This window comes from Mesoplodon mirus (genome assembly GCF_964341445.2).
Source record: "Mesoplodon mirus genome assembly, chromosome: 9".
NCBI lineage: Eukaryota > Metazoa > Chordata > Mammalia > Artiodactyla > Ziphiidae > Mesoplodon > Mesoplodon mirus.
Window position 1 is genome coordinate 31,542,350 of NC_138985.1, and position 16,239 is coordinate 31,558,588.

A 16,239-nucleotide genomic window follows, 5' to 3' on the forward strand; every position below is an offset into this window, starting at 1 on the left:
CTTCCCTGGTGGCGCCGTGGTTGAGAGTCCGCCTGCCGATGCAGGGGACGCAGGTTCGTGCTCCGGTCTGGGAAGATCCCACATGCCGCGGAGCGGCTGGGCCCGTGAGCCATGGCCGCTGAGCCTGCGCGTCCGGAGCCTGTGCTCTGCAACGGGAGAGGCCACAACAGTGAGAGGCCCGCGTACCGCAAAAAAAAAAAAAAAAAAAAAAAAAAGATTAGGTTTCCTGAGTTCCAGCACTTCTTCCAGCCTCCGTTTCACACATCAGAGCCAGGTTCCCGGAACACAGGGGCAACTTTCTGGACATCAGGGGAGCAGTAGGTAGAGCATCCTGGGGCCAGAGAAGGGGCTGAGAGCCTTGGAACCCAAAAAAGGGTTACAGTCCAGAGGGCTCCGTTTTCAAGTCTGGGAGGAGGAGTTCAAGGAATAGAGAGAAGCTCCTGGTTACCACCCGGGAGCCTGATTTTCCTGGAATCACAATATACAGAGGGGAGGAGGCCCTAGGGCCCAAGCAGAGATTCCCAGAACTAGTGACACAGCTGGGATTGGGGTCTGAGGCCAGAGAGGTGACCCTGGCCCTCGGTAAGGGCCAGCACAGACGAAGGTTCCAGCTGGAGACTCAGCAGAGGAGGAGCTCCACGTTCCAGCTCACGGTGTCAAGTGGGCCACGGATGATGCCAGGGAGGAGGCCTGGCGCTGGAGGCACGGAAGTGAGATGAAGGGCTGACACCCGGGGGCAAGGCTGGGGGTGAGCCTGGAAGCTGTGGAAGTTTGGGGAAGATGAACGGCTGGGCAGCAGAGGCGCAGAGCTGAGGGCACCAGCGTCCCCATCAGCTCCGCTCTACCGATGCAGGTCTGTGGGCTGGGCAAGCTGCTTAACTGCTCTAGGCCTCCTTGCCTCGTCTCTAAAATGGGGTAAGGATGGAGCTGTTTTGGAGCCCCTGTGAAGATCCTTAGTTCGGTTTTCCAGTAACAGCCTGAAGAATGGATCTCTGCTTAAAGAGAGGGGACGTGGTGGCATTTTTAAAGACACCTCTCTCAGGTGTCCACTATTTCAGATGTTCTAGTAAGCAACCCCCTCAGACAGACACTGTGATCCTCTTGGAGGAAACAGAAAAATTAAGGCACAGAGCGGAAGCCACCTGCTACTATCATTTGTGCATTCACTAGTTTCATTCATTCAACACACATTTATTAAGTGCCTGCAGTGCGCCAGGCCCTGGGGGTACAAAGTTGGGTAGTGTACAGCCCCTGCTCTCAAGGAGCTCACAAGTCTAGGGGAGAGGCAGACACGTGCACAGGTAAGTCACGCTGCGCGTGCTCAGTGTTGCGGCAGAGGTGTGAACGGAGCGCTGTGGGCGTGCAAAAGCCCACAGGAACCCCTCCTGAGGCAGGGTCGGTCAACACACAGAGTATCACGGTAGCCCTTGCCCACGGTGGGCCCTTTCCTCAGTGGGCAGGACCAGGTCACCGAGGCCGATGCTGAGGTTCGCTGGAGGGAAGGCCTACCTCTGCCTCCTCAGGGCAATGCCCCAACCCTGTCCCCGGTACCAGCTGCCCGGGCTGCAGTGCTCAGGAGCCACTCTCCACTCCAGAGGCAGAGAATGGGGCACAGCTGTACGAAAGGCCAAGCCACCAGGGGACTCGAAGTTCACAGACAAAGGACAAGTTACCGCTTGTGTCTACACCTCCTGCCCCAGGGTTCTTATACTCCCGAGAGCATCTCTGAGCTGATCTGTGAGGTTACATCCTTCCCTGACACTGCGTAGGCAACTCCAGACCTGGGCCCCGTCCGTCACTTTGCTCCCCTCTCAGAAGCTGGGCACAGCCCCACGTGGACACCCCCATCAGAATAGGCTCACGGCGGGCCTCTGGCAGCTGGACTCCTTTTCTTTCGATGCTTCACAGCCGTCGTACCAGCTCGATGAGCTGCTGAATGTTTTTGTTTTGGTTGGACAGGCCATTCCGGATGTTTTCCAGCAGGCACCTCTTCAACTCAAAAATGGCCTCACTGTAGCCCAAGCTCACAGCGGCCATGGGGGGCACTCCATGCCACAGGCCAGGGATGTGCCAAACGTGCTGCTTCTCAGGGTCACAAAAGGCCAGGCCCGCCAGCGTCCGGATCCCGCCGCCCTGATCCTCCATGTGTACCGTGGCTCTGCTCGCATCCCTGGGCTCGTCCGGGAACTGCTTCCTGTCTCTCAGCTTGGAGCCGGGGGCAGACGCATCCTGAAGGCTCTGGTACACAAACTGATAGTTGGGCATGTGCCCTGTTTTCTCCAGCCTCAGGAACGCATGCAGGATAGCCGGCGGGATGTCCCTCGTTTCGGCTAAACTGACCACGGTGACGTCGCTCAGCCCCATGATCAGAGTGGCCAGGGAAGCCTCCTGCTCCAAGCTCTCCCCTGCCTCGGTCAGGGCTCCGCCTATCAAGCCCCCAGAGTGTATGACCAGGATGTGGTCACAGCCCAGGTCCTGGCTGAAGCTCTCGGCCACTGTCAGGAGCTGCATGAAGGCCCCTCGAGGAGCACGGCCCCTTCCCGTGGCAAACCGCAGCCCAAACATGGTGTTGAGGAGGGTGGACTTGCCTGTGCCCGGCACGCCAAGCACTGACAGGACGACCAGGCGCGACCTCCTGTCCAGGCGGACGTGCAGCTCCTTCAGGAGCCCCGTGACCCAGCGCAGGGGGGCGCTCAGGGTGTTCCCGTCGATCAGCTCCAGGGGGAGCCCCTTCAGCAGCAGTTCCAAGGCCAAGCCTGGGAAGTGCGCGAACCGCCTCTGCCCTGCCGGCAGCTTCCCGGCCTCCACGAGACAGCTTTCGGCCTCGTAGAACTGCCCCATCTCCCGCAGGAAGTGCTCCACCCCCAGGGGCTCCGGCCAGAGGGACTCGCTGACGTCCACGGCCCCACGGTGCTTTGCTCTCAGGGTACGCATCGTCTCCGGAGACGGTCTTGGCCTTGGCTGGGCCGCCCGGGCCAGTCCCCACTCCATCCACCTCAGGAAGTACTGCTTCTCGCCCAGAGAGGGGCTGCTGATGCCCGAGATGAACTCCTGAAGCCCCCAGGCAGGGTCGTGGCCGTTCTGCTGCGTTCGAAGTTCCAGCAGCCGATGCCTCAGCTCAGCCCTGCACCTCTCAGGGGGGTCCCCAGCCCACTGGGCCTGGCAGAGCTCCCTCTCCACCTGGGCCGCCTTTCTCCACGGGTCCCCCTGCAGCCGCAGCTCGGCCCGGCGGTAGGCGTCCGAGTCCTGGATCTTCCTGGTGATCTGTTCCATCCGGTCCTTCGCCCGCTGGCACTCGTCGCAGTCCTCGTCGACCTTCAGCCCCAGCTTGCGGGCCGCGTGCGCCATGTCCTCCACGGATACCCTCCTGCAGGGGGCCCGGGTCACGTGCGCCACGATGGCGCGGACCCGGCGCACGAAGCCCGCGCTGTCCGTGCTGCTGACCTTCACCAGGACGTGCGAGGGGTCCATCTTCAGCACGGGGATTAACCTGTTGAGAAGCCGCAGGTTTGTGTTTCGCTTCCCGCGGTAGGGGCTCAGGATGAAGTAGTATTGCGTGGCCGACCCCTTCATGGAGCACAGCAGCTTGTATTCTTTCTTGCTGATGTTGTCGGTCAAGATGAACACGGCCGAGGAGATTTCCGCCAAGAGCTTAAACTGCAGCCAGTGAGAGCCGATGTCACCTCTCAGGTTGAGAAAGGCCACGGGCTCTGGGAAAATGTCCAAGTCCTCCCTGCCACTGGGAAGAAACCAGGAAATCTCCACCAGCCCATCCGCAATCTCCCGAGGGTTGGTGCCCAAGTTCAGATCCCGATGCCAGAAACAGTCCCGCTGCCTGTGGCCAGGGCTGAGCACGGCGTTGAGAAGCTGGGACTTGGAGTTGCTGCTGACCTCCATGCGCACGAAGGCGAAGGCGGGCGTTCGCGACAGGACCACGCTGTCTTCTCTGAAGCTGCCCACCGCCCTTGGGGGCTGTGACCCCCATGTCCGCACAGTCCCCCTCATGGCCCACAGCAGAAACGTATGGTAGTGGTTTTCTGGGTCGGGCAGAACGAGAGGGAGTGCAAACTGGCAAAGGGACATTTTGAGCACGATTTCTTGTTGCAGGAAACTATCCGAGGAAAGCAGAAGGGCACAGAGAAGGTCCAAGGGGTTCACAGGCGTATCGGGTGTTGGCAGCTCGGAGAAGGAATAGATGTCCGCAGAGATGTCGTCGGCCGTGTCCCAGTAGATGATCTCCTCTTCCACCTGGCTCTCCTTCTCCACAGGCCTGGTATCCGGGGGTACGTCCAGCACCATGGTGGTGTTCCTGGCTTCGGCGTTGAGGGCCTGCAGCTTCCTGAGGAAATTCCAGGGCAAGTCTTTGGGAGCCTGTGGAGCCCAGTTCTTCATGCTGTCACTACTGATCTGCAAGGAGTCCTGGAGGCTGAGTTTCTGTGCCTGGTATGTCTCTAGTCCCAAGAGGGACAGCATTTCTTGTAGTCTGCTCCTCTCCACTGTGGGGAGAAATGAAGATGTCAGCACTTAGCCTGCGTGTCAGGGACCCAGGTTAGAGGTGGGGAGGGAAGAGCCCAGCCTGGCGTGTAGGAGGTGGCCTCCTTCAGGGTAAAATGCAGGCACCCCCAAGCCACCTGAGACCAAGACAGAAGTAACATCACCCACCCCAGATTCAAGTGGGGTCGGCAACATGTGACACGAGAGAGGGAAGAGAAAAGGACGCCTGCGGCAACTGTTAAGAATTGGGAGGATCTATGTAAAAAAATGTCTGGTTTCTCTTGAAACCTCTGAGACTGAGCAACACCAAGCCCAAATTTAATTGGCTGGAGTGAGCAGCTGTGCACCCTAGATGTGGAACACAGGCCCCATTCTCTGGCCACGCCTCCACTCCCTCCAAGATACTCCTGTGCTTCTGACCCAGCAGTGGATTCCCTAACCCTGTCACCAGGAATTCCCCATAGGGCACACAATCACTGATTCACTTTGGTTCTCTGGTTAATGTTCTTTGCTCTTTACAGACAAGTTGGAAAATGTGTAAAGGAAACAGGGAGTTACTACTGGGTACAGAGTAACAGAAATCACAGATAAATAACATTTTGCAAAACTGAGGTCAATAATATGGTTTTAAATTCTCACTGATAAACATATTTGGTAGAGATTATCACAAGTCTGTACTTATTTGTTCAGATTTTCAACCATAACATCCAATACAGTATGAATTCTTACAAGCACTAGATGCTCAGGACAGTAAGGCCACCTGCAAAGGTTTCATCCACCGACCCCGTTCTTGGCCACGGCCTCTTATCCATTTTCATTGCATATAATTTCCTGCATATAATTGGTAAACTTTAAATGGTAAGTCTATTAACAAAATAAATCAATACAAATCCTGCTGAGCTCCAGGATTCTCTCCATTCTTTTCTCAAAAGAGGAAGCTACTATGTCTGTGATGCTACCTTAAATGTGGATATAAACCACAGGAGGAAGCGCAGGTGATCAGCCCTCTTCTTGTTTCCCAGGAAGTCATATGATGGGTTCAGGACCATGCCTGGTGAACAGCAGGACTCAAAGCACTGGAAAAGAGGGGTCTCATTCCCCTGTAGGGGTCCACTTGCTGCCTAATGTATCTCTTCAGAAACTCCACCCTCCACAGGGGCTGAGAGAGTTCTGTGGGCTGTGCCACCACCCCAGAGAGTATAGGAGCTGGCAAACTTGTTGCAGAAACAAAAGAACTCTATGGGGAGAGAGACTGTAGTAGAAATCCATCATATACGTAACTCGAGTTTCTGAGTGTTGCCTGAATGAAACCAGGGACACTGTTTTTCTTATCCAGACAGAGAACAACTGTTCTTCAGTAGCATGGTAGCTAAGTGCGACAGGGAAAAGCCAGAGCAAACAAACCTATTAATATATGCACTCATGCCCAGTCCGGGACCCTTGGCAGATCTATTATTGAAATCACTGGATCAGACGAAAGATTCCCAAACTTGGATGTGCTTTAGAATCACTTTGGGAACTTGTTAAAAATAAGATTTCTCAGCTTTACTTCCAAAGATACAAACTCTCTGTGTTAACTCTGTATGGTAACAGGTCCCCAGGGAGTTGTCTGTCTGGCAATATTATTTATGGCACATAAAGGGTTAATGGACTAGCAGTGATTTTGATGCAGTCAGGGGTTGGAACTACCAGCCCAGATGATGTCTTCCTTCAATCGGACAGGCAACGAGAGCAGAGAGAAGAAACATACCTGTTGGAAAGTCACTGTCCTGAGCCTCATTCGGACCATCTAAAAAAAAGCAAAGGAAAATGAAGTGTCAATCAAATCAGGTGGCTTGAATTGACACAAATTAATTTTGTGTCAGAACCCTCTCTCTTCCTTACTAAGATAGCAACTTCTTCCAATTGTTCAAAATCTAAAATCCCAGTTATTGTTCACTTTGCCCTCTTTCCCCAATCCAATCTGTTGCCAGATCCTGTAGTTTCTCCCTCCATAATGAAACTCACCATCATCTCCTTCCATTTCTCTCCATTCCAAATCTGGAAGAAAAAAACATACACACACAGTTAGTTTCATCAGCAAGTTAGGACCCTTCTACCACAAAGTTCAAGTGAAGAGCTGGTAGCTAATGTTTATTTTGAATACTATTATTAGCTTCGGTTTTTCCTACATAAATTTCATTTGTTTACAACCCCAAAAATGACACAAAGTTGTAATAGCTACACACAAAATAATGATTTGCTCTATGATATACTCCTTGTAAAATTTACTAAATTTTGTGAAAATAAAATATAAATAACTTCATGAAACATACATAGATTAATCTTTGATTTTAGAAACTATTTAAAATATAAGTTGATATAAATTCTTTGGTTTAATTTCAAGATTACCTCCTACAAACTTTATTTTTATTCTAGCATAAGGAGTTCCTGTTATCACTTAAAATGATGCACAGGTATGGGGGGAGGGCATAGAGTGGGGAATAGCTACAACTTACAAGTAGACATACTTGTTCAAAGTCTCTAACAGCATACTGTATTCATCAACACTAAGTACTTTTAATTACTGAATTATTTAATTTAGTGCTATTCAGATATTTACATCGGGAAAAAAGACCGTAAAACTCTAGATTTGCTAGCAAAAGGGGAATGATGGGAGCAAGACTTCTCTGTACATATTTTTATTGTTTCAACTTTTGATCAAAGTAAAAGTATCACCTATTTCAAAATTAAAATTTTATTTTTGTTTTTTATTTATTTTTTTTTTTTGCGGTACGCGGGCCTCTCACTGTTGTGGCCTCTCCCGTTACAGAGCACAGGCTCCGGACGCGCAGGCTCAGTGGCCATGGCTCATGGGCCCAGCCGCTCCGCGGCATGTGGGATCCTCCCGGACCGGGGCACAAACCCGTATCCCCTGCATCGGCAGGCGGACTCCCAACCACTGCGCCACCAGGGAAGTCCTAAAATTGTATTTTTAAAAGCTTATAAATCAGGAAAAAATTGTGACAGTTCCAGATTTATTCTCTCATGATTTCCATATAATCAGATAGATAAACAATTCAGTCTTCTTTAATCATATCTCTGGGAGATACACATGAAGAGCTGGAAAGAGAAAAACAAGAGAAGAGGAAGGGGGCTTTGGAGAGCATGAGCATGAACATACTAGAGAAAACACAGATGATTCATATAGATTGAACCATAGTGTTGAGCAGTCTAAAGATTATTTTATTCACAGTGGACAAAAGACATCAGAAGAATACTTCCAAGGAGCCTAAAATGCCATCTGAGAAGGTACAATGGTTAAAGACGAGAACGGGACACCTAGAGAAGCCTGAGATGGGATCAAGGTGGCTCTGAGAGAGTAGTTTTGAGCTGGAAGCAAGGAATAAACTTCAGACCCAGAGAAGACAGGGCCTTGCTTTGCTAGTAACAGGAGATAGCTCTGATTTGGAACAGAGAGATAATAGGTGGATAAAGTCAAGGTGGATAAAGGTGGATAAATAGGCGGATAAAGTCAAGCACAAAGTGGCTGAAGGTCACGCTGTCAGACGAAGGAAATCGCTGATGAGGCGTGGGAGGGCTTCTGAGTAGAGAACACTGGAAGCCAAGATAACCATTGGTCACCAGCAGACTACAGAAGAGGCAGAAGAGGAGGCACAGGGCTTCAGCCAAGGACACAAGTCAGCAGCAAATACAGGAGGCCAGCAAGGGCTTGGTACTGTGGGCCAAGGTCTCCACTATATTTTCTGTTGGACAAGAACTGGTCAGGGTGGGACAGGCTTGGGTTCCAACCCAGTGGGGATGTTGGGCTCAAATGGAACACAAGGGGCAGAATGTGGACAGGACCTACCACTGAAATGAACTCTAAGTGGGGCAATTAAAACCATCTCAGCCATCAAATTGAATGACTGTTTTTTTCAATTATTAAAGTAGCCAGTACTCATGCTGTAGAGTTTTTCACCACATTTTGGAATGTTTGTTATTGGGCAGTAAATGGATATTTAAGACACTATTTGACACGTTGGGGCTGGTAGTGTTAAGAATGAGCTATGGGGCCTCCCTGGTGGCGCAGTGGTTGAGAGTCCGCCTGCCGATGCAGGGGATACGGGTTCGTGCCCCGGTCTGGGAGGATCCCATATGCCGCGGAGCGGCTGGGCCCGTGAGCCATGGCCGCTGGGCCTGCGCATCCGGAGCCTGCGCATCTGGAGCCTGTGCTCCGCAACGGGGGAGGCCACAACAGTGAGAGGCCCGCATACCGCAAAAAAAAAAAAAAAAAAAAGAATGAGCTATGGACACCGACATGCAAAAGAATGAAGTTGAACTCCTACCTCACACCATATATAAAAATTAACTCAAAATGTATCAGTGACCTAAATATGAGCTAAGACCATAAAACTCTTAGAGGAAGACATGAGGGTAAATCTTCATAACCTTGAATTTGGCAATGGATTCTTAGGTATGACACCAAAAGCACAGGCCACAAAAGAAAAAACACATAAACTGGACTTCATTAAAGTAAAAATCTGTATGCATCAAAGAACATTATAAAGAAAGTGAAAGACAACCTATGGAATGGAGAAAATATGTGCACATCATATGTGATTGGGTCTAGTATCTAGAATACATAAACAACTCTCACAACTTCATAACAAAAAAGACAAAAAAAACTCAATTAAAAAATGGACAGGGCTTCCCTGGTGGCGCAGTGGTTGAGAGTCCGCCTGCCGATGCAGGGGACGCGGGTTCGTGCCCCGGTCCGGGAAGATCCCACATGCCACAGAGCGGCTGGGCCCGTGAGCCATGGCCGCTGAGCCTGCGCGTCTGGAGCCTGTGTTCCGCAACGGGAGAGACCACAACAGTGAGAAGCCCGCGTACCGCAAAAAAAAAAAAAAAAAAAAATGGGCAAAGAACTTGAATAGACATTTCTCCCCAAAGATATACAGATGGCCAACAAGCACATAAAATGATGCTCAACATCATTACTCACTAGGGAAATCAAATCAAAACCCCAGTGAGATACCACTGCACACCTACTAGGATGGTGATTTTAAAAACAGGATGGAAAATAACAAGTATTGACAGGATGGGGAAAAACTGGAACCCTTGTATCTTTCTGGTGGGACTGTAAGTGGTGCAGCTGCTGGGGAAACAGTTTGGCTCTTCCTCAAAAAGTTAAACACAGACTTACCATTTGAGTGAGTAATTCCACTCAGAGGTGTATACCCAGAAGAACTGAAAACAGGGACTCAAACAAGTACAGGTACATGCATGTCCATAGATAGCATCACTGTTCACAATGCCCCAAATGTGGAAACAACCCAGATGTCTGTCAACAGATGAATGGATAAACAAAATGTGGTCTACCCATGCAATAGAATATTATTCAACCTTAAAAAGGAACAACATGGACGAACCCCAAAACACAATGCTGGGTGAAAGAAACTAAACAAAAGAGGGCCCATATTGTACGACTCCATTTATAGGAAAATACAGAATAGATAAACAAAGGCTTAACATAGATTGGTGGTTCCTATAGGGACTGGGAGGAAGGAGGGATGGGAGAAACTGCCTAACGGATACCCAGTTTTACTTTCAAGTGATGGAAATGTTTTGGAAATGAATAGATAAGTGGTGATTTCACAACTTTGTGAATGTACTAAATGTCATAGAATTATTCGCTGTAAAATGTTTTCCCAATATTTTTCCTTTTTAAAAATTGTGTTAAAATACACATAATATAAAATTTACTATCTTAAACATTTTTAAGTGTACAGGTCAGTGGCATTAAATATATTCACATTGTTGCATAGCCATCACCACCATCCATCCCCATAACTCTATTCATCTTGTACCTACGAAATTCTATACCTATTAAACAATAACTCCTCAATCTCCCCTCTCCCCAGCCCCTGGCAACCACCATTATATTATACTTTCTGACTTTATGATTTTGACTACTTAACTCACATAAGTGGATGCATACATTATTTATCTTTTTGTGACTGGCTTATTTCACTTAGCATAATGTTCTCAAGGTTCATCCATGCTGTAGCATGTGTCAGAATTTCCTTCCTTTTAAAGTCTGAATAATATTCCGTTGTATGTATATACCACATTTTGGTAGTCCATACATTCACTGATGGACACTTAGGTTGCTTCCATGTTTTAGTTATTGTGATTAATGATGCTATGAACCTGGGTATACAAATATCTCTTTGAGACATTGCTTTTGATTTTTTTGGGTATATACCCAGATGTGGAATTGCTGGATCATATGGTAGCTCTATTTTTAATTTTTTGAGGAGCCTCCATACTGTTTTCCACAGTGGTTTCACCATTTTACATTTCCACCAACAGTGCACAAGGGTTCCAGTTTCTCCACATCTTTGCCAACCCATGTTCTTTTCTGTTATTTTTATAGTAGCCATCCTAATGGGTGTGAGGTGGTATCTCATTGTAGTTTTGATTTGCATTTCCCTAATATAATTAGTGATGTAGAACATCTTTTAGAGTGCTTATTGTCCATTTGTATATCTTCTTTGGAGAAATGTCTATTCAAGGACTTCGCCCATGTTTGAATCAGGTTTTTTTTATTGTTAAGTTTTAGGAGTTCTCCATATATTCTGATATTAATCCTTTATCAGATATATGATTGCAAATATTTTCTCCCACTCTGTGGGCTGCTTATACTCTGTGGATAGTGTCTTTCTGATGCACAAATTTTTTAAATTTCCATGAAGTCCAATTTGTATATTTTTTCTTTTGTTGCAGGAGCCTTTGGTGTTACATTCAAGAAACTGTAGCCATATCCAAATTCACGAAGCTTTTGTCCACTGTTTTCTTCTAAGACCGAGTTTTCAGTCTTACATTTAGGATTACATTCATCCATTATGAGTTAATTTTTGTATACAGTTTTAGGTAAGAGTCCAACTTCATCTTTTGCAAGAGGATACCCAATTTTTCCAGGACTATTTGTTGAAAAGACTGTCCTTTATCCATTGAATGGCCTTGGCACCCTTGTCAAACATCATTTGACTGTATATGCAAAGGTTTATTTGTGACTTCCTATTCTGTTCCATTGGTCTGTATATCTGTTTTTATGCCAATATCACATTGTTTTGATTACTGTGGCTCTGTAGTAAGTTTTGAAATCAGAAATTGTGAGCCTCTAGTTTGTTCTTCTTCAAGATTGTTTTGGCTATTCACTGTCCCTTCAGATTCCATATGAATATTAGAATGAATTTTATATTTTTGCAAAAACTGTCATTGGGTATTTGATAGGAATTGCACTGAATCTGTAGATTGCTTTGGGTAATATTGACATTTTAACAATGTTAAGTCTTCTGGGGGGAAAGGCAAGATAGGGGTAGGGGATTAAGAGGTACAAACTACTATGTATAAATAAATAAGCTACAGGGATATATTGTACAGCACAGGGAATATAGCCAATATTTTATAATACCTATAAATGGAGTATATAACTTTTAAAAATTGTGAATCACTGTTGTACACCTGAAATTTATATAATATTGTAAATCAACTATACCTCAATAAAACAAACAAACAATATTTAGTCTTCCAGTCCATGAACTTGGTAACTCTTTCCACATATTTATATCTTCTTTAATTTCTTTGAAAAATGTTTTATAATTTTATTGTACAAGTCTTTCACCTCCTTGTTTAAGCTAATTCCTAAGTATTTTATTCTTTTTGACACTATTGTAAATGGAATTGTTTTTTTAATTTCCTTTTCAGGTTCTTCATTTTAGTATAAAAATGCAATTGATTTTTGTGTGTTGGGTTTGTATCCTACTACTTTGCTGAATTCATTTATTAGTTCTAATAACTTTTTTGGTGGATCTTCAGGATTTTCTATGTATAAGGTCATATCATCTACAAAGATAATTTTACTTCTTCCTTTCCAATTTGGATGCCTTCTTCTTGCCTAACTGCTCTGGCTAGAATTTCCAGTACTAGATAGAATAGAAGTGGTAAAAGTGGGCATCATTCCCTTGTTCCTGATCTTAAAGGAAAAGCTTCTGTTTTCACCATTAATGTTGTTCATATATGTCTTTTATTATGTGAAAGTAGTTTCCGTCTCTTCCTACTTTGTTGAGTGTTTTTTTTTTATGATGAAAGGACATTAACTTTTGTCAAATGATTTCTCTGCATCAGTTGAGATGATCACATGGGTTTTTTTCTCCTTCGTTTTGTTGATGTGGTATATTACATAGATCTATTTTCATATTGTTAAATCATCCTTGCAATCCAGGAATAAATCCCACTTGGTCATGGTGTATCATCCTTTCAATATATTGCTGAATTATGTTTTAATATTAGTGTTTTGTTGAGGATTTTTGCATCAATGTTCATGATGGATATTGGTCTGTAGTTTTCTTTTCTTGTAGTGTCTTCATTTCGGCTTTGGTGTCAAGATTATGTTGGCCTTAGGAATGAGTTAAAAAATGTTCCCTCCTTTTCAATTTTTTGGAAAAATTTGAAAAGGGTTGGTATTAGTTCTTCTTTAAATGTTTGGTAAAATTCACCAGTGAAGCCATCAGGAGCAGGGCTCTTCTTTGTTGCAAGGTTTTGTTTTTTTTTTTTTTTTTAAATTATTGTTACTGATTCAATCTGCTTACTCCTTTTAGGTCTATTCAGATATTCTATTTTTTTGTGATTTAGTCTTGTTAGGTTAGGTCTATTCAGATTTTCTGTTTCTTTGTAAATTTTGTGTTTCTAGGAACTGTCTATTTCACCTAGGGTTATCCAATTTGGGGGCATACAATTGTTCATAGTACTCTATTTTTTATTTCTAAATGTCCTCACTTTCATTTCTGATTTTAGTAATTTGAGTCTTCCCTATTTTTTTCTTAGTCCACCTAACTAAAGGTTTGTCAATTTTGTTGATCTTTTCAAAGAACCAACTTTTGGGTCACTGATTTTCTCTATTCTCTATTTCATTAATCTCCACTCTAATCTTTATTATTTCCTTCCTTGTGCTAGCTTTGCATTTAGTTTGTTCTTCTTGTCCGAGTACGACTTAAAGTTGTAAAGTTAGGCTGTTTATACGAGATGTTTCTTGTTTTTAATGTAAGCATTTATAACTATAAATTTCCCCCTCAGTACCACTTTTGATGCAGCCCATAACTGTTAACATGGTGTGTTTACATTTTCATCTATCTCTTCTTAACTATTTTCTGATTTTCTTGTGATTTCATTTTTGATCCACTGGTTGTTTAAAGGGACGTTGTTTAGCCTCTGCAATTTTGTGAATTTTCCAGTTTATGTTATTGATTTCTAATTTCATCCCACTGTGGTCAGAGAAAATACATTGTGTGATATCTGTCTTTTAAAAAACCACTGAGATTTACTTTGTGGTCCTACATATGGTCTATCCAGGAAAATGTCCCATGTGCACTTAAGAAGAATATGTATGCTGCTGTTGTTGGGTGGAGTGTTCTGTATAAGTCTATTAGATCTAGTTGGTTTATTGTGTTGTTGAAGCCCTCTATTTCCTCGCTTATCTTCTGTCTGGTTGTTCTATCCATTATTCTGAGTGGGGTATTGGAATCTACAACTATTATTGTAGAACTGTCTATTTTCCCCTTCAATTCTGTCAGTTTTTGTCTCATATATTTTGATGGTCTGACATTAGGTGCATAAATGCTTATAATTATTATATCTTCTTGCTGTTTTGAAATATTTGTTAACATGTAATGTCCTTCTCTGTCTCTTGTAACTGTTTTTGATTTAAAGCCTATTTTGTCTGAAATTAGTATAGCCACTGCCATTCTGTTTTGGTAATTATTTGCATGTAATATCTTTCTCCATCCTTTTACTTTTACAAGTTTGTGTCTTTGGATCTCAAAAGTGAGTCTCTTATACACTGCATGTAGTTGGACCATGTGTTTTTATCAATTCTGCCAATCTCTGTCTTTTGATGGGAGAGTTTAATCCACTTACATTTAAAGTAATTACTGATAAGGAGGCACCTATTTCTGTGTTTGTGCTATAGAAACAAATTTTCTATAGACCTATAGCTTTTTGTCCCTCATTCCCTGCATTCCTCTCTTCTTTTGTGTTTAGTTGATTTTTTGTTTTTTTTTTTGTGGTATGGGGGCCTCTCACTGTTGTGGCCTCTCCCGTTGTGGAGCACAGGCTCCGCATGCGCAGACTCAGCGGCCATGGCTCACGGGCCCAGCCGCTCTGCGTCATGTGGGATCTTCCCGGACCGGGGCACAAACCCGTATCCCCTGCATCAGCAGGCGGACTCTCAACCACTGCGCCACCAGGGAAGCCCTAGTTGATTTTTAAGTAGTGAAATGTTTGAATTCCTTCTTGATTCCCTTTTGTGTATATTCTATAACAATTTATTTTGTGGTTGCCATGGGGATTACATTTAATGTCCTAATGTTGTAACATTCTAATTTGAATTTATAGCAGTTTAACCTCAACAACATACAAACACTCTGCTCCTTTACACTCTGTCCCCACTGCTTTTGGGTTTTGATATCACAAAATTACATCTTTATATAATGCATGCGCCCAAACATAAACTAATTACTCTTTAAATGCATTAGTCTCCTAAATTACATACAGAACAAGATTTGGAGTTATAAACCAACAGTAATGCTAGCTATTACATTGATTTTTTAATTTAAATATATTGGTCTCTTAAATCATTTAGAAAACAAAAAATGCAGCTACAAACCATTGTTACAATAATACTAGCTATTATAATTGCCCATGTATTTGCCTTTACCAATATCTTTATTTCTCCGTACAGCTTAGGGTTATGGTCTAATGTTCATCTTTGCAGCACACCCTTGAGCACTTCTTCCAGGGCCAGTCTAGTGGTCACAAACTCCCTCAGCTTTTGTTCATCTGGGAATGTCTTGATTTCTCCCTCATTTTTCTTTTTTAATGTATTTATTTATTTTTGGCATTGGCAGGCAGATTCTTAACCACTGCGCTACCAGGGAAGTCCCTCTCCCTCATTTTTGAAGGACAGTTTTGCTGGATACATGAATCTTGGTTGACAGGTTTTTTTTTTTTAAAGCACTTTGAATATATCTGCCTACTATCTTCTGGCCTCCAAAGTTTCTAATGAGAAATCTGCAGATAATCTCTTTGAGGATCACTTGTGTGTAATGATTTGCTTCTCACTTGCTGCTTTCAAGATATCTTCTTTTTCTTTTAAAAATTTAATGATAATGTGTCTTGGTGTAGGTCTCTTTGAATTCATCTTACTTGGAGTTCATTGAGCTTCTTGAATGATTACATGTATGTCTTTCTTTAGATTCAGGAAGTTTTCAGCCATTATTTCTTCAAATATTCTCTCTGCCTCTTTCTTTTCTCCTTCTGGGACTCCCACATGAGTATCTTGGTCCTTTTGATGATGTCCAGTAGACTCTATGTGCTTTTCTTCAATCTTTTCTCTTTCTGTTCCTCAGCCTTGATCATTTCCATTGTCCTATCTTCAAGTTCCCTGATTCATTCTTCTGCCTGCTAAGTCTGCCTTTGAATCCTGCTAGTGAATTTTTCATTTCAGTTATTGTACTCTTCAGCTCCAGAATTTTGTTTTGGTTTATTTTTAGGTTTTCTATCTCTTCATTGATATTCCCATTTTGTTCACTCACCGTTCTCCTGACTTTCTCCATATCTTCCTTTAGTTCTTTCAGCATCTTTAGGATTGTTGTTTTAAAGCCTTTTTCTAATATATCTGCCATAGTCTTTTCAGGGACA

General features: G+C 44.4%; 1 protein-coding gene across 3 annotated transcripts in view; it reads right to left on the bottom strand.

Moving 5' to 3' along the window:
- Positions 1–1,170: 1,170 nt before the first annotated feature.
- Positions 1,171–16,239, bottom strand: part of LOC309810035 (up-regulator of cell proliferation) — a 69,540-nt gene continuing 54,471 nt past the window's right edge. For all 3 annotated transcript variants that reach the window (XM_082631723.1, XM_082631724.1, XM_082631722.1), the window contains 3 exons: positions 6,502–6,534; positions 6,245–6,283; positions 1,171–4,496 (listed from right to left, as the gene is read on the bottom strand). In XM_082631723.1, the coding sequence (XP_082487849.1) occupies positions 1,903–4,496; positions 6,245–6,283; positions 6,502–6,517 (2,649 nt within the window). In that variant the 5' untranslated portion in view covers positions 6,518–6,534 and the 3' untranslated portion in view covers positions 1,171–1,902. The remainder of the gene's footprint in view (positions 4,497–6,244; positions 6,284–6,501; positions 6,535–16,239) is intronic.